Raw genomic sequence first — 18,960 nt, 5'->3', positions numbered from 1 at the left:
GCAGTTTTACACAACTGAAGCTGAATAACAAATACTGCAATGCATACATTAGTAAATGTGGATTCGTTAGGGATTTCTCAAACAAAAAACTATTCAGAAAAAAACTCATATCCCACAAATATGTTGGTATACATTCAAACTCAATTTGAATTGAAAACGGACTTCTCTGCTTAGCCCTCAATCCCTTTTCTAGACTTTGTGACATCTGTTTCATTTTCAACGCACTGTAGTTATAATTATAGGGCTGTGTTCTATTAGTCACTGGCAAAAGTCAAAAGTAATGTGGAATATTTATATTGAATAGTTTGTTCTACTTTGCATTGATCTTATGGACTGAAGCCAAAACCAGTATAATTTCATCTTGTCGTTATATTGAAGTCTACATGTCACCACATTCTCCTTACAGGGTTTGGTTTCTTGAGAACAGTAACTATCCTGCCTGGACCCTGGACACAAAAGAGCTCTAATAGACCAGAAAACCACATTTTCCTCATGACATCCAAAATTGCTCATGATATATTTTCAAGCTGGCCAGCCACAGAGGACTTTATGTACAAATGTTTTAAGTATCAGTATTAACAAGCACCATTATGATACCTTTATATTTGATGTAGAACATGAGAAGCTTGTCAATGGTATACTTATATGCTATAGTTAACCAGTTGAGAAATCAAGGTTTGTTAATATTTAGTCACTCTTTTTGTATTGCAGAGACCTACTATACAGTGGTGGACAATTGGGTTGCCTTTTACCAGATACCTGTCTCTGACTTTTGTTTTGGGAGGCCATTGGCAGGGTGAGCTAATAAAAATGAGACAGGTTAGACACCCCATTTACTCACACAAAGGGTGAATTTTATTCTGGCCATATAGAGTAAGGAAAGTGAATGAGAAGTGGGAATGTCAAGCTCCAAAATGTTTAATAAGGAAAAAAGAACTACATTATAAAAGCAATTAGTTTGGCGATATGATTTCTAAAGAAATTTAAATGATTATTTTAGTTTGTTTAGTTTGTTAATTTAGTTTGTTTCCCTAAATGTTTATGAGAGAAGTTGCAAGTCTAATTTGTGATACAGTATATCATACTTTTGAGCTCTTTTCAAGAAATCGTTGATAGTTTGATTCTATTCTCAAAACCTGTCTGAATGATTTGTTGACAACTTGCAAATTTTCACAAATGTGAAAAAGTTCTTCATTTGTGTTCCACAGAAACAAGAAAGTCGTACAGGTTTGGAATTACAAGAGTGTGAGTAAATTGACACAATTTTCATTTTTGGGTTAATAATCCATTAACCCTACTGTCACTGCTCTAAACGGGTTAATCGATGCAAAACTAAGCTTCTTCTATAATGTATCAAGATGGGGCTTTGGGGACTAGTGTAGCACAGACAAACAGATAGGACTAAAATTTTATATAGGCCAAATCCAGATGATCTCCAGACCATTTTGAACAGCTGTGTAAACTTATAAAGCTTATAAACCATCTCCAAGGGGAGTTCTCGTCATTTTCTCCACTGCCAACCTCTGCATTCTCTACACAGTCATGTTTGGCATATGTCTCATCCTCCTTGCTTCCTGATCCTGTAAGACTGCCAAAAGAATATTTTAATGTTTTTCACTACATCTGCTGTACATGAGGATGAAGGCTTGCTTTTAGTGGAAGTTTTTTTTTAGTTTGCACATGAGAAAATTAACAGTAGAACTTTGCTGAGCTATATAGTGGTAAAATGCCTACTGTGCATTTGCTCTCATTTTCCAACCCCCAATTGTCCTCCAGCCTTTGCTGTTCGAAGACACAGTGTTCTTTACATCAGCTACATGACTTCCTCCACAACCATGTTTTAGCCAGCATTTGTTTTAATATTTTACAAATACTGCCAAAGCAACCAGTTTAACATCTGGAAGTCATCCCCCGGGCTTGCATTTGCTGACTGCCATAATTTACTTTATAAGTAGTTCCCATGGAGCAGGCTCGAGAGCGCGTTCATCGTTAAACATCCATCCTCTAAATTGTTTATTCCATAGAGAGGCCCAGTGATCAAAGATGCTATGGATTGTATGGTAAAGGTTATAGAGTTAAAGGTGTGTGCCAAAGAGAGAATAGAATTCTCTTTCTCTCCTTGTCCCCCTTTCTTGCTCTCTTTTCCCTCCCTCTTTCAGGACCAAAGAGGCATGTAATCAAGTCATAGCTCAAAAATGCAGCACATGTTTTCCATCAGCACATAAGCTGTGGACTTGGTCGAATGCACATATTTGGATATTTAGCTGTAAAGTGAAAACACCCTATTTGTTGTAATATAATTTTAGTGGTAACAATGACTGGAACCAGTTTTTAAACAAAAAATACCATTCAGTCTAAAAAATAGAGTGGAATAGTATAGAGGCTCCACAACATAATAATAAAAAATATAACTAACGGTTTAATGTTAGAAAGACGATCTTCTGTTTGGGCCAGAAATAAATTACAGTCTTTCTCATGTTACTGTGAGAAGTAATTTGTGTTGACTTGTTTAACCAAGTTTACGTAAAATTACACATTATTCAAAAGATTAAGGGTATTTAAACTGTTCCATGTGACAATGCTCAGATGAAAAGATGCGTCACATGGAGTGGACGAAGAACAGAACAACTTCATTTGGACTTTATGTGGTGCTTACTGGCATATGTTTGTGTGAAAGGACAGGAAGAGAAAAATTGCAGCTTTTTTTGCATTATGTATTAAATACTACAAATCTAACCACTTTTGCCCAAAAGCACATTTAACTTTTTTGTTGTTTTGTTTTTCTAGGGTAATTTTCTTCTCTTTACGTTGCATAAATATTACCATTGTTACTAAACTATTTAGAAAGAAGCAGCTGCTTTCACTTATTGACTTCAACTAGCTTGAAACCAAACCAATTTAACATCAACCATTTTTTTTTCAAGTGAGAAATAGCACACAATCAGACTTCTGTAAATTTTTTTTCTTCTGCAAAACATGTATTAATTATACTTTCAATTTATTGATTATCATATTAATTAGATAAGTTATGACTTGTTTATAGGGCCTATTCAAATGCGAACATGCAGTTTAGTAGGCTATTTAATGGTAATGCCTCCCAATATACATAGTTTAAGAGAAATAGGCTACTTTTAAAAGAGAATAAAGTTATAAAGTAATTTTCACCTAAAGAACATTATTACTCCTTAGCCCAAAAGTGCAGACTGGTGTGAGGAAAGAAACAAATCTCTCTTTACAATGGAGAAATATTATAATTGTATATTTTTTTGCTCTATTATGAAGGAAGATAGGCTACTACAATTGTAATTTTTTTTTTTTTTTCAGTTGTAATGATCATTTACCACAAGGTGGCGCACTGTCTGTAAAACCTCAACAATAGGCTTTGAATCCAAGAGGCACATGTAAAACATGTTGTTCAGATATGCATATATCAAAATCTGCTAAACATTAAGATCAACCGAACCTGAGAGAACACTCCCCAAGATTGTTTTGTCTGGTGACATCATTTAGGGAAAAATTGACGTCACATGTTTGAAATGATCTAAACCGAGGCATGACTGAGGTAATAGCACTCAGGTGTTTTCTCGCCAGGGTGTTTTTTTTTTCTTTTTTTCTTTTTCCCTTTCCCTGCATGTTCAGAGTCAATGCCTCCCTCACAATATCCTCACACATCTGCTCTGCATTAAGATGCAAGACATGTGAGTGCAGTGCTAGAGTTGAAATCGATTCAGCAGATGTGAGAGGAGGATACTGATGTGGGTAGACAACAAATCTAATCATGCATGTTGAAGAGTTAAGAGTAAACCGTGCCCGTTGACCATACTCATATGCCACAAACCGCCAAGTGACATCACCATTAATCATGTTACAGTATGGTTACCACATGGCACAACTAGTAAAACTTGCTGGTCAAAAGTACAGTCAAGTCCCAAACTTATGGCATAATTAGAGATACGTTCTGGTCAAAAGTACAACCAATTCTCCAACATCCTTTAAAATTAAGCTCCAATTTTTTTCAATTAACTTTACATTAAAGCAGCTTTATATTCAAGCCTTTAAAACCATCTTTAGTAAACCTCTTTGTTAAAAATAACAACAATAATAATAATATAATCAAAAGCATCAGCTTTAGCATCAGAACAATTAGCTTCATGAATAAACAGCAACTTACCACCTTCGTCTTGGCATTTCACAAATTGTAAAAAAGCCACAGATAAAGCCAGAAACAGGACAGTCCTATAAGGCTGAAAGATCATCATGCCCATATCAAAGACATGAGCTGTTCTTGTGTGCAAAGTAAGAAGGGAAAAAAGAGTCCAGGTTATCGCTTCACCATGAAGACAGACTGAGGTTTTTCCTGCTCAGAGCAGCAATCAGACCCAGCCCCACTCTCTGCTGCCTCTTTTTTAACAGCCTTTAAGTAAGAAGAATGCTGCCAACCCTAATTTTCCTCCCCCTTTTGTCAGTGCTCTCTCATAAGCATCCACTCGGGCTCTGTTGAATTACACTGCATGTTCTTCATTACTATTCTTTAAAGATAGTTTGTTCTTTGCTAATATTGTATGCAGTAACAGTAATTCTTTGTTTTTGGTTATCATTCACTGATAAAGTCTGTTTGGATTAGTTGCTAAGAAGGACAGTAAACTGGCTTTATCACCGTCTTAACTGCACTGACTTTACTGCTGTTGCTCATAGGCTCTTTTTTACAAGGGAACAAGAAAAGAGTTTGTGTCCCATTTGTCTTGGGTTGCAGATGACAGATTTAAACCCCTAGTAGGAAAACAAGAAGGAAAGACCATGGCGAAAGGTATACTTTGGTTAAAGAGCAACTTATTTTCTGCTGTTTTAAAGGAGTTTAAATTCATTGTTGCCCGTTCTTCATTGTCACGGTGGTAAATACTAGACAATGGGACAAGCCAAACATTCCATTTGCTGGTCAGAAATCTTCTACAGTTCCACTGACTTGTCCAGTTTCACATTTTATTAAGCATATTTCACATGCTCCACACATGGGTATGTTACTATGAATTCCCTCACGAACACAAACATTTATGTAAAAGATGACCAAGATCTTACATGTGGTTTGGCTGAATCCTTTATTTGTCTGTATAGTGTCAGGTTTTGCTCTGTTCTGTAATTATTGCAAGAAAAAAGTATTTTATTTGATTTTAAATCCAATAAAATTGTATATAGTGCTATAAAGTAGAAGAAAACTGTCATTTTTAGTATAATGTACACCCCCAGGTTGTCTGGGCGTATTTGATTAAATTGTGTCACAATGTGAAGAGCTATAATAAATGTAAGTTAAATTATGAATTAATATATTTACTGCTCCGTGCCACAATTGGCAATTTCTGTAGCCATGCTTTATATATTGTAATTAATCTACTTGAATGTTGTGAATGTGTTTTAATTTCTCTACTACCTGAAAGATATCACTAATTTAGATGTCCTGAGAATCCCATCTGTAGCTGTGACACCTTTAGACTACAATAGGGGTCCGATAATTGGCCTGTGCATTTTAGCCAATCAGAAAATTCACCCTGCTTTTTACTGGTCTGACGTCAGGTTGGCTGACATGTGTTCAGAGGGCAGGGTTTTAGTGAGGGGGCATGTTGAATTGGTGTAGGGTGGTCTAATTCTAGAGGAAGTTAGCAAAACAGCTGAAATTGCTTACAACTATATACAAATATCAAATATTCGGGTATATATGGATGATGCATAAAGATGGATATGCTGGTTACTAAAAATAACTAAGTTGTGAGAAAAGCAGATAGTAATTTGCTGAAATACATTTTATGAAAAATAAGTATTTTCACTACTGATTAGCTTCTTATTTTCACTCCCTCATCTCATCTGAGCCATTTTGGCAGACGGTGCAGTTCTGGGACACAGTTGAAGTTGTATTTGAATTAGTCATGTTATGACTAATTTGAACTCATTGCCAAACTAAGCTTCTAGTTAACTAGCATTCATGAGGAAATTGATTCTAAATGTCAAGTGGTATGTAATGAAAATCCAACTTGAAAGGTTTTCTTGATGTAAAACAAAAGCTGTTCACGTGTACTGGAAATATTTTCCACCTTTCGGGAGAAAAATCAGCTATGATACTCTAAATATGAGAATATCTCGAATGAGGTGAACCAGAGGACTTAAGGTATTCAAAATAATGCTTGACTAATGTTGTGTTTGAATCCTCTTCAGTCTTTTAAGAACTTCTGATGGAAAGGGGAGGAAACAGCTGTGAGCCATGTTCTTCAGGCACTTGATTTACTCTCCATCTTCAATGCTTGTACGGCACGGAGGAGCAGAGGTGAGGAGGGGGTGGGCAGTCGCAAGGAGGCTCTTCTCATGTAGCCCAGCCCAATGGAGTGGCCAATAGCCTTTCCAAACCACTGTAACATTGCTTGCAAGAAGCAGAACTCTCACGCCAAAAACAGGAATGGGAGGCCTTTTTCCACACTGTTACAATAGGCTGCCAAGTATTGGGTCATAAGAGAATGTAGCCCAGAGGAAGGTAAAAGCTGTAGGGGCAGACATTGCAATGAGTTATAGTGCTTTCCTTGCTTGCTTGTGCTCATGTCTGGCTGCTTTGGATCCACTGGCATGGAAGAAATCTGCTCAGTATATTCAACCACACCAGAAGTCTGCTGCTTTGGGATGTGTGTCTGTAAAATATACAGCAAGTGTGGTTGTCTTCTGTGTGGTGTGTGATTTCTTTCAACACAGTGTCAACAAGTCATCACAAATATATATACTACTACTAAACTAACAGTGTAACAGTGATAATGTTTACATTGCTACAAAAATTCAAACAAATGTTGTTCGAACTTTCTATTCATCAAAGAATGCTGAAAAAAATCTACAAATATTAATATTATTAATATTAATATTAAATCACAATATAAATACTCAATATTAAATCACACACCACACAGAAGACAACCACACTTGCTGTACATTTTTCTTGCTTTTCATATTTTCTTAAGCACCTAATCGCTGTGTTAGAATGATTTCTGAAGGATCACGTGACACTGAAGACTGGAGTAATGACTGCTGAATATATAGCTGCCAACACAGGAATACATTACATTTTAAAATACATTAAAATAGAAAACACTTAGCTGTATTTTTGGTCAAATACATGCAGCTTTGGTGAGCGTTAGAGACTTTTCAATAAGAAACCCCAAACTTTTGAATGGTAGTATTCACGCACAAAAAAATGAAAATGTGCAAACTGCTTTTGAAAACTTAATTAAATGTAGTAATATGCAATATGATAAGCACTTTTGGCAACAGATTGTGAAATGCTTACAATCCTAATACTCGCTTTGAAGAGGGGCAGTGCTGGATGACCAAAGTTAGTGTTTTCAAATGTTTTAACTATATTTCTATTGAAATGCGAATTAGTGAAGTGAAAACTCAAATGCATTTAATATTTATTAAAACTACAAATTGCTCTCTCATTTCTCAGCAGGAGATACACGCTTTAGTGACTGTGATGAAAGGCATTGAAAATGGTGACAAATGCTGAACTCTTTATTGCACCACCCACTCAAATACAATGACTGATTTATTCAAAGGAATGTCTTGTCTGGAGAATGGCCAGATACTGACTTGTACTGGCTTGTTTTTTGTGTTCACTTTCCCCAAGTAAATAGACAGAACATAGAAACACTGAATGTGATATTGGTACTTTGGTCTTTGAGGGAAAATTCAAGGCTTGTGATAGAATGATAGAAGAAGAATGTGATCGAAGAAGAATAAAAATCAGCTTTCCAGCTTTTTTGTTTTAAAATAGAACACACAAATATTTGTTTCTGTACTCCAGAGACTAAACTAATTTTATGTGCGCTATCATCAATTAAATGTTTTCCACAAAATTTACTCTGTGCACAGTTTAATGAAGAACGAAAACCATAGATATCAGGAAAATATTACATTACCCTGACAGTTGAAATATCCTTCCAAGATCCTGTTTTATGAAAAATGAGTTGTGATTCTATTACAGAGACATATTTTTCCAAACAAGAAGCACGAGTTAATAAAACTAAAGGCTTTTTTCATGCTTTTGAAATGTGGAATAAACTGAGATCTTGTCTGGTATGCAATTTGTGTCAGAAGTTGATTATCATCTGTACTGACACACACACTGCATTTTATTGTTATTATTGTTCTAGTGACAGCATTATTATTAAAAACTTAAAGACAAGCCTCTTCAAAATTCACCTAACCTCACTGTGACCTCACATGAATTGCTTTTTAAAAATCCCCCACAACTCTATATATAGTCTGCTCATTGTCTTGACTTTGTATTTCAGATCTGTTGCAGTCCCTTATAAATCATGTTTTAGTGCACTTTTGTACAGTATGTTAAAAAATGTAAATGCACATGAAATAAAATAACATAACCTTGCAGAGACATGCTGGTGGTGCTGTTTGATCAACTTTAATCAAGGTAGCTTTTGACCCACTGCAAAGGCTCACAGAGAATGGAAATAATTAGTATGGTTTAGATCTCCAAGGAAACAGCTGCCAAATACAGCTATAAACAAATTTTCCAGCCAGTGCTTATACTCCAGTATAAAATGAAATTGTCTTCTTAGACTGCTGCACCACAACTCAAAAATGAATATTTCCCAAAACCTCCATTGTCTTTGTATTTTTAACCTAGTTTTCTCATGAAAGTATTTGTGTACAAAAGAAAGAAAGAAATTAAGATAAATAATTCAAAGGAAAACACACTCTGTATCATTTTGTCATATGTTATATAAATTGTTTTTTTGTTTATTTGTACTTTCTGACATAAATTGCTCACATTTAAAGACTGAACAAAGCCCTAACCTTCATGCCCATTTCTGATTTTCCCTTTCTTTGCTCGGATATGTTTTTCTGATTTGTACCAATCACTTTTACCCCAGCAGGGGGAATGTACTATTGTCAGAGGATCTCTGCAACTGAAATATAAGTTGAACAGAGACTTCTTCCTGCTTAAAACCTCCCACATACTATGCTCTGCTAGCCAGCGCTAACTATTTCTGCACATGGTGGAGATCCCCAGGCAAAGCTGTGATGATCCTTACAATGTTAAACCTTGAGCCATGTTTTCCTGCTAAAATCATCTTCACTAGATAGGTCTGCATCCAATCAAAGCACAAATAAGCAACGGAAACACAAAACATGCAGATTGTCCAGTCAAGGTACAAATGTTTACCAAACATGTTTTTATGGATAAAAAATAAAATCATGAATTTGTAGATTTGTACAATTTAAGTACATTGGTCTCATTACTGATTAACTGATTACTAAATGACCGATAACTTTGATCCTATGATCTGCAGTCTGCCAGGTCTACTGGGACACTAGTTTGTTTCCAGAAACATGTTGCCACCACATGTAGTTGAGGAAGTTCCTGTTATATGGTTGTCTGTATTTTCCATGCATGAACTTTCAGCATGGCATGTGAGAAGGTTTCCACATAGAGTGGCCTTTAATGTCTTGTGTATGTATTCTTCACCTGATGTATTCTTCAGTTTATTCCTTTGAACTGGAGGTTATATATCTAGCATTTATAGAAAATACAGCAACTGTGTATACAGTATATAAACACTTACTCTAACCTCTAACATGCTGTTAGATGCACCTTTGGTGATCCAGTCCAAAGTTTTAATGCTTGTAAATAACATTTACAAACATAAATACAAAAAACAATTAAACCATAAAGAGTCTTACAATAAACTGCTCTTTAAAAATGTTCTTTAAAAAATTCAAGATATCTTGAAAATAAGAAAAACATGAATGAATGTAAAACAGTAACAAATTAATTACACACTTCTATTTTCAAAAATACACATTTTTTGGCTGATATAAAAGTTAGTGGATAAGTGTCTAAACCAATAGTGCTCCAAATTCAGCACACTCTAAATCACTTTTATGTCTCAATTAATTTTTTTTTTTTCTTACATACAAACACAGCTTTTTACTTCACAAGACATTTATTGACTGAAGTCATGTGGATTGATTATTATTTTGATGTTTTTATCAACTGCTTGGACAACACCCATTCACTGCAGAGGATCTATTGTTGAACAAGTGTTGTAACGCTAATTTTCTCCAAATCTGTTCTGATGAAGTAACAAACTCTACATCTTGGATGCCTGAGGGTGAGTACATTTTTAGCATGTTCATTTTGTGGGTGAACTCATCTATGGACTGTCAGATGAATCTTGAATCTTCCACATAATAATGTTTTCAAGTTCATAAATGCGAGAGGACATATATTACACATAGGCCTACAGCCTCAGATAGAATAAAGTAAAATAATATCTTTAAGCATGCCTAACCCAAAGCTGTATAAGTCTTGAGCATCGTGCTAGAGTATTCCCTCCATTTGCTTTTGCCCTTCAGCCATGTTTTAATGATGACTACCTCCAGAACAAATTACCACTCCACTAAAACATATGGGCCTTAAATAGATAGATAGATAGATGTAGATAACAAAAGTTGTCTACAATGAAATAAGAATAAGCTAAAGTCAGCTACAGGGTGTTGTTAATGAACCTAGTTTGGATTAATCAATGATAAGTAAAAATGTAATCACTTAAAAGTGAGAAAGCTGTTGAATAAATTGGGTAAAGCATAAGGTACCCATACTTTTTGTTGGAGACCCATGCAGTGCTAGTAGAAAGGAAAAATAGGGGGAGGACTCTTTTGAGGTTTGTGCTTCTAACTCAGGAACCACAAATGAAATTGGTTTTTCTTGGTCAGGGGAAATGATTTGCACCTACTGGAAAATGTTAGCAAATGCAAGACGGCTGGATATATGACTCACTGCTGGGATATCTTGGGGGGAGGATGGTGGTCGTCTACTTGAATGTGGGGCTGAGACATTTGTTTACTTTCCAGACAGTTTGGCTAGGAGGCTCCAAAAGGGGACCGCCATGGAGTGCATGATTTTCCAGAGCTTCGTAAAACAGGGGAGGGCTAAGGTCAGGGGTGACGCTTCAAAATGGTTTTAGTATAGAAATTCTCCTGGGGGGATGAAAGACTCAAATGAACAATATTCAGATTCACATTTTGCCTTCCTGCAGTTTTTATCTTGGTCAATTATAGAAGTGCACACAGGTGGTTTTGGAAGTATGCATGCTTTTTGAGGTAGACAAAATAGTGTGTCGCACACTTAAATGCTTACAAGAGTTATGACTAACAGGTCAGTCTCAGAACATAAACCACATTTTCTGAACCTGAGTTTGCTGGTTTGCTCATGAGCAAAAGTAATTTATGGCATTTCCATGTGGACCAACCAAATAGGTCACCAATCTAATGCTTTATTTAAGGATATTTAATTATTTTACTTGATTTACTGTTATAATTTTATGTAATCATTTTATAGAACAAAGAGTTTCAAATAATAAAATAATTTTGTGATGGAATAAATCAGCTTGGCTTTTACAATAAACGTATACTGTGATTATTCTTGTTTTATGTTTTCAAAAATGTGTTATATGCAGTACATAAAGCAATTCATATTTTTACTATACTTTTTTGTTTTGAGAAATTCCTGGGCTCAAATTTTTGCAAAAACTAAACAATGGCATTTGAACAAAATTAAACTCAGATTTCAGGGTCACATTGCTACAGACAAATGGTAAAACAATTTAATCTTTTATAAAACTCCTAGTCATGCTGCTGATGTCATGTTAAAAGACTTGTCCTAGTGTCCACCTCCAGCAGTAGTCACGCCCCTCCCCCTCCATTACAGGAATGTGTGGTTAGTGTAGATGGTCTCTTGCCTGTCCCATTGTGGGGGTGTGATTGATAACTTCAGTGCTGCTAAAAAGTTTAAAAGCATAAAACCTATGATAGCCTTATGTAAACATTCCTGGGTCAACACTGGCATTTGCCGTTTTATCTTAAGAAATCTTACATGGAGAAAGAAAGAAAAAAATAATTTTGACATCTTTAAACACTAGATCATTCAATCTGATGTCACACTACGTTATTCTGACTGCTGATTTTTTTATTACAGCTCTTGAAATTGATTATTACATGCTTAAACACATTGCATGTCTCTGCAGAGAAAGTTGATTCATTCAAAAATGTGTCTATATTATTCTTTATGTGGCTGATTGATGGCAGAACCAGGATAAAAGATAGCCCCAAGCAAGTTTTCTTTCAACTAGCTGTTAGCTGAGTAATGACAGCCAAGCATAGCATTATTTTTTTGGCCCGTTGTTAGCATATGTGTGTTGCTACTTGCAGCTCTGCATGTTATGTTCCCTCAATTCAGGGAGCCTGGAACAACCAAATGTCTAACTTTATTGCATATAAAATAACATACATTTGCATTACTTCTTTTTGCTTTATATACTCCCTCACAATTCAAATAGCATTCATGAGAGAAAAGTTGTTACGTGGCATATCAAGAAATTACATGTTTCAGTGTTTGTGTTTATGGATCTAAGCCGCCATTTCTAATACTGGGATCATGTATTGCTCTCCTTATCCTCCTCCTCCTCTAATAAAAAGCGCCATTGGTTAGTGAAACCATTGCAGAATTGAGAAGAGACACATGTTTCTAGTTTCTCTCAAAACTGCCAGTGCTTGGCATAAGTTCATTTTCTTCACTAAAGTAACAAAATCTACTCAAAAACTCCCATACTCATGTCAAGTACTTGTTCAGTGTTCACAAAATATATTTGTTTTACATCCTTTTCTTTTTGAAGCTTTTTATACAAATCAAACAACAGTTTTTTCGTGGTTTGAGAAGCATAGTGAGAAATGCAGATGTAAAGCAGTGATTCTGTCTGGGGGGTTGCTGTAAAGGGAGCTGGGTCTTTAGTGTGTGAAAGGGAAATGCTAAAGCCATGATGAATAGGATATGTATGACCTCAGTGCTCAGATCTGTTCTCCACATTGGCTACGTGTTGCTTGTCTAATTGAACTGTTTTCTGGAAGAAGTGAGGACTTGCTGTTGGCTTGAGAAAGTTGTTTAAATGCTAAATCAGACATGTATATATATCTTAAAGTAGTTGTTTTGCACCTATATGATGTGAATAGATTTTGTGTGTCATTCTGTAATAGCATTCTCATGTTCCAAACCTCGTTTGACTTACATTCTTCAGTGGAGATTTCACAGAATGTATGCAATTTAAATGCTGTTTTGCATGCAAACTTGCATAAGAATCCATAGAGGATTTCTTTACAGGATTTGTAAAAAAAATATTTCCAACATTTCTAATGAATCATTTTCAAATCATTCACATTTTCACTCTCCAATTATATTTACCCATAACAAACAAGGATAATGAAAGAGGAGACACATTTGTATCACTGCAGAACAAAATGTTATATTTATTCAGATCGTCTTACATCTCTCTAGGCCGTCCTCCCATGTAAACACGTCTGGTTAGGTGTTTATTCAGGGGTTCTTTCTGTTGCCATCCTCATAAAGTGCAGACCTGTCAAGTCTGAACGTGCCGACTTGATAAACGGCTTACATGTGTAAAAATAAGACACGTGTAAACTATCAAACACCTACATGCTGCTGTTGTTTATGAAAACAACAGGATGCAGACAAATCTTGGGCCCATGCAATAACATTGATGTAGAACAACTTTGGTGATCCAAACAGAACGTGCCAAAAAAGGAGAGAAATGCTTTAAGACCAGAATAAACACAGCAAACATAAGAGGACAGATGGAAATTGTAAAACCAGTTAATAGAAAAAGTTGGAAATGGATTTATGGTGTATTGCATTCTGAAGAGACTGAATGGATTAAACATGTTCTCTTCAGTGTTGTGGTATTGCCATTTGCTGTTCAAGAGTGCTGCAGTATGTGAACTCTTGGGATTGGAATTTGGCTTGACTTTATGCAGATGTTGTTTGTGCTGTTGTGTCACTGTTTCTCTGGTTATTCGGTATGCTTTGCCTTCTTATTCCCAATTCAACTCTATGTTCTGTGTTCGAGCTGTTTCAGAATTTTATTTGTCTTTTGTGATCACATTTCTGCACAAAAACATTATATGTGTCTGTCAGTTGCTCTTTGGATTTTTGGAACTTAATTTTTATTTTTTTAGTTGTAACATAGACTGACAATTAAAAAAATTATAATTAATTAAATACATACAGAATGGGGATGATTTGCAACAATAACTCAACTGCAGTTTGACATGCCCAAAGGAAGCTTACTTTCTGTTTCTTTTTTCCCATTAAGGGGAGCAGAACAGCCTTCACAGCAGACTTTGGTCATGTATGTTTTAGTACCCTTGTTGATCGCTATACCATGATATCCTATAATATTGTGTAATTTATGCAGTGTTTTATTATAAATGACTGGGGACAGGGAATGTAAGGGAGAGGTGGTAGTTTTGAAATCTTTTTGTCCATCATTGGAAAATGCCCTCGTTTTTTTTTTTTTTTTTTTTATAAATAGGAGGGCAGGGAAAAGCATCAGATTTCATAAAGAGCTTCATTTTCTCTTAATGCTGAGACTGCTTTGTCAAGAGCACAATAAATGCATTTCAGTTTCAGACAAAGCAGCTTTGTTAAAATTCATGCAACTATAACAGTCATTTTATTGGCGTTTTGTGGGATAATTTATGTCAGAAGTCAGGCAATACATTCTACACATATACACACAATTAAATGTATAGCGATGATATAAACTCTTGCAGCAATCAAACATCAGCTAACAAAATGATGGGAACTTGACATGGGTGAAGAACAGTGTAACACAAATGATTGTTTTGGTGAGAACTGTACCTAGTGGTCTGTAAACAGCACTCTTTCTGGTAGTCCTGTAATCACCAAGGCCTAAAGGCAAAACCACTGGACATCCATCCCATCCTAAGCCTAGCTAGTACTTACGTCACATAAGACATCTGTCTGTCAAAGCCCTACTTTAACAGTCAAAGGCATAAAGAATACTAGAATGCCAGTGTTGAAACTGCTGTTTCAGGAAAGGATGAGTTGTTCTTTTTTCCGTCTTCAGATTTTAGCTCAAATTCAATGCATGCTCCAGTGGTGATTTGTTTTAAAGCTTTGGTAAAACCGCTATGACTTGTCTGAAATTGTACAATTTACATTGAAAGTAAAACAGTCATTTCAACCTCTTCTTCTAACTCCTCTCCCTCCACTGTCTGGATCTGCTCTGAATATTGGCACGGACATGGTTTACGTCACTTTTGGCATGCGGGGGAGTTGAGGGAGTCAGAGTTTTACACGAAAACCAAGTTTTGTGTCTGTGCTCAAAAATGTCAGCTCTCTGCATGATAGAGCCTCATTTAATATATATATATATATATATATATATATATATATATATTTTACCTCTGGTTGTTTGGGAAATGCATGTGTAATGGTTCAAATGCATGCTTACTGTACATGTTCTTAGCATATAATGTTTGTCTATAAATCATAAAACACTGTAATTCTCCCCACCAAATAGATTGTTCCTTATTTCTATTACAAATTCACCAATCAAAAAATCAGGCCACTTGTTTTTCATTATTATGATATTTTTATCTGTATTAAACTAAATTTCATCAAATTTTTTTAAGTAGTTTCAAGAAAAGTGCATTCAACCACTTTAAACAGTTGTATCAGAGAGCCACCTGGTGTTCTTAATGGGTATAGCAAGATTTGAATGACTATGGTTAAACTAATTTCCAGTTTTAAAATGGTCAATGAAATGTGCCTTTTTTTCCCCCCTTATGGAAACATGCGAACCATGTGTCATGGAACCTTCTTTATTATTTCACAACGGGTGACTATATATTTACTTAGGCAAACACATGGCAAATGCATTTTGTTTAGAAAATGCTGTTCAAGTAATTAAGTGGTATTTTTCAACATTATACAATGTAAAGACAGCATTTAATAAGATAATGATTTAAACAGAGCTGTAAATGCAATCCTTAAGTTCAAATGCCTGAATTGTCTGGTTGTAAATAGTGGTTGACCGATATGGATTATATTGGGTCTATAAATAATTGCAAATGTGTGTAAAGTTTATCACTATGTGCTGTGTTAAAAAAAACTAGGTTGTTTACACTGTTCAAAATAAAGTAGATTTTTGCAGCGATCCCATAGAAAACCCATTTTTGGTCCCCCAAAGAACCTATATTTGAACAGTTCTTTAAAGAATATTTTTTTCTTAGCGTGAAGAACATTAAGATATATTTAAGCAGGTGCCAGCATTTTGAAAAAAGGTCTGAACAGTTTTGAAAAAGCATTTTTTTTATGCCCTATTAGGTTTTTTGCATTAGTACAAGTTAGTATTTAAGTCAACTTTATTCAAAATTTAGTGGTGTTCATCAAAGCGAAATCCTTGATCAACTCTACAATTTGAAGTCTTGTAGACAATATCCAGTGCACCTGCTGCATAAAAATGTCTTTCTAGTAGTGTTTATAGTTCATCATGGCCATAAACATTGTACTCCTTTAGTGATAAGGTCCCATCAGCATTGTGATCATTCTTATGGAACACATCTGCCACAACATCATCAAAATAGGATTCATCTTTCTGTGTATTTAACTTCTTTGCTTCCATTTTCAAGTACTCCTTAATCTGTAAATCCAAAATGACAATATGTAAATAAAATAAAAAAACAATAATAATGAATAAATTAAAAATTAGGTATGCAAAAGTAAATTCCTGATACAACAATTAACATACATTAACTGATGTCTATTACCTCTTCTTTTGTCAAGGCCTTGTCATTGTCAACGTCAATTTGTTTGAAGGCTTCTATGCTGCGTGGTCCTCTGGTTATGTGCAACAGCTCCACCTCAAAGATCACTGTTGAATTTGGTGGTACAGGACCTATTCCATCACAGAAAGGTGATTGTTAATGGTTTAAATCTTAAACCTTTTTTTTTTTTTTCATAATTAACTGAGATTTAAATTAGCGATCTGTGGAAGAGAAAACTTTCTTTTCTTTAAATGTTGTATTGTTGTGTGGTGGTAATTTCATTAAGCTGCTTTGGAATCACCGTGAAACGCTTTAAACAAGAAAATGTGAACTTAATTGACAATATTTTTGTAATATATCCTATAATATTGGTTAGAAAAAAATATTTTACTGTTAAGCATAATGCAATGTGATGTTAATTATCTAGGACATAATTTATCAGCAAGATGACAAATAATTTTATTCAAATTTCTAAGTTGGACTTTTAATAAATAATCTTAAAAAATATTCCATTTATAGGGGAAAAAACAAGAAAGTTAATTTAAAATACTGTCAAAATCAATGGAAATTAAAAACAACAACAAACTTTACTCAAATAAAAAAATAAAAAAAGGAAAACAGCGCCACCTGTGTAAGGGACTGTATTAGTTTCTCTACGTATTTGAAGTGAAAAGACCTACCTTTTCCTTTCTCGCCGTATGCCAGGGATGGAGGAACTGTTACTTTTCTCTTCTCACCGGGACACATGCCGTCCAGCCCTAAATCGAGGCCCTTAATAACATCTCCAACGCCTAACACAAACCAGTGTGGGTGACCCGTTTTTGTCGAACGACTAGAAAATAAATACGAACAGCTTTACTTGGCATTGTCTGGAAATAAAAGAACTTCAGTGTTTATCTACAACGCGATTAAATTCTAAATACACTGTTTACAACTCTCTCGCTCTCTCTCTCTCTCTCTCTCTCTCTCACACACACACACCCTCAAAGAAGATAAATATAACCTGTATTAAATAGCCTGTTGTTGAATACAACAACTTCATTCGTAAAAATTCGCTTACCTGCAATAGAACTGAGATCCATCTTTAGCTAGATATCCATCGTAATGAGCATTCAGCATGTCTCCTCTCTTGGCTTTCTGGCTGCAGTTTTCTGGCAGAAACGTAACCTCAATTTTAATATCTTGATTTGATTCAATTGCCCGAATCACTACGATAAAGGGATTGAGGGTTTGCAGAGACAAAATCAAACAAAAGTAAAATGTAAACCGCTGGGCCATCTTGCACATCTGTCGGCGTGGCGATGGGGGCCGGACAGCTGACGCGGCAGTGCCGCCCAGTACTCAAATTTCGCACTTCACTTTTGGGGTGGGGTGTTAATGTAGGTTTAAATATCCACGCGAGTTTTGTTTGTTTGTTTTTTGTTGAAGCTAGGCAAACTGAACAGTTTAGAAAAATTATAGCCAACATTTAGGATTTCGTTTATTTAATTAGCAGTTTGTTCTTTAGTAGGCTACAGGACTGTGCGTAGAACACGCGGGTGACTTTTAATAAAACTTTATAAAACCTAAATTCGTGTCCCGCACTTGGTTTCGGGTAAGTGTGAGCTTTTCAAGAGCCAGTGTGAATCTCGATTTAAATTAAAAGAGACAGTCTATGCATGACCTGACGTTTTATTAGTATCCAAAAGTAGGCGAGGTGAACATAATGGAGCGCTAAATAACATTATCGTGCAGTGTGTTTTACTCATACTCGAAGCCGGAGAGCGTTTTCCCCGACTCTACCCTACTTTTGAGGAGGAAACATTTGAAAAGAAAATTGTGATCAGAAATAAATCTAACACTATTTCTAGATTTAGAATAGATTCAGATGGCTGTAGGCTAAACTGTACGAATGGTATGTGTATATATAATCAGTCGCCTCACAGCAAATAGGAATTATAGCAATTCTAGAATTACTGTAGGAATAATCATGACATAATTAAGATACTGTTTTAAATAGAGCATGTTACGCTGCAGGATGTCAACTTTACAAGTATTTTTGTGTGGGTAAAATAAGAGAAAGATAAATTCCCTTTAGTTGTTACTAGACATCAGGTGAACATTATTTTATGGGTTTGTTTACCCTTTAAAATGCATTTTATATAGTGCATGAAACTTGGCAATGCTGCTGCTCTTCTATTTCAAATCAGAACGAATAATATGTTACTGATTCAAGCAGATTATCCTCTTAAACGATATTGGCCGAAATCAGATAAAACTGAACCT

General features: G+C 35.3%; 2 protein-coding genes across 3 annotated transcripts in view; both read right to left on the bottom strand.

Annotated features, from left to right (window-relative positions):
- col5a2a (collagen, type V, alpha 2a) overlaps positions 1-4,390 on the bottom strand; it is a 30,660-nt gene extending 26,270 nt beyond the window's left edge. For both annotated transcript variants that reach the window (XM_058786777.1, XM_058786776.1), the window contains exon 1: positions 4,172-4,390. In XM_058786777.1, coding sequence (XP_058642760.1) covers positions 4,172-4,265 — 94 coding nt within the window. In that variant the 5' untranslated portion in view covers positions 4,266-4,390. The remainder of the gene's footprint in view (positions 1-4,171) is intronic.
- A 10,197-nt stretch (positions 4,391-14,587) lies between these two features.
- fkbp7 (FKBP prolyl isomerase 7) lies at positions 14,588-18,956 on the bottom strand. The gene is made up of 4 exons (XM_058786808.1): positions 17,756-18,956; positions 17,376-17,527; positions 16,699-16,826; positions 14,588-16,571 (listed from the first exon to the last, which is right to left on the bottom strand). The coding sequence occupies exons 1-4, from the start codon at positions 17,980-17,982 to the stop codon at positions 16,410-16,412; spliced, it is 669 nt and encodes a 222-aa protein (XP_058642791.1). The 5' UTR covers positions 17,983-18,956; the 3' UTR covers positions 14,588-16,409.
- Positions 18,957-18,960: the final 4 nt, after the last annotated feature.

The sequence above is a fragment of the Onychostoma macrolepis genome, chromosome 09, assembly GCF_012432095.1.
Source record: "Onychostoma macrolepis isolate SWU-2019 chromosome 09, ASM1243209v1, whole genome shotgun sequence".
Classification (NCBI taxonomy): domain Eukaryota; kingdom Metazoa; phylum Chordata; class Actinopteri; order Cypriniformes; family Cyprinidae; genus Onychostoma; species Onychostoma macrolepis.
The sequence above is the reverse complement of the archived record's forward strand: the minus strand, read 5'-3'. Positions and strand labels throughout refer to the sequence as shown.

Bases quoted from the DNA above. Each gene is read 5' to 3' on its own strand.
- fkbp7 (XM_058786808.1), bottom strand. From the start codon at position 17,982: ATGTGCAAGATGGCCCAGCGGTTTACATTTTACTTTTGTTTGATTTTG. The intron at 17,528-17,755 runs GTAAGCGAATTT...TTTATTTTCTAG, and splicing joins GGATCTCAGTTCTATTGCAG to TCGTTCGACAAAAACGGGTC. The intron at 16,827-17,375 runs GTAGGTCTTTTC...GTGATGGAATAG, and splicing joins ATACGGCGAGAAAGGAAAAG to GTCCTGTACCACCAAATTCA.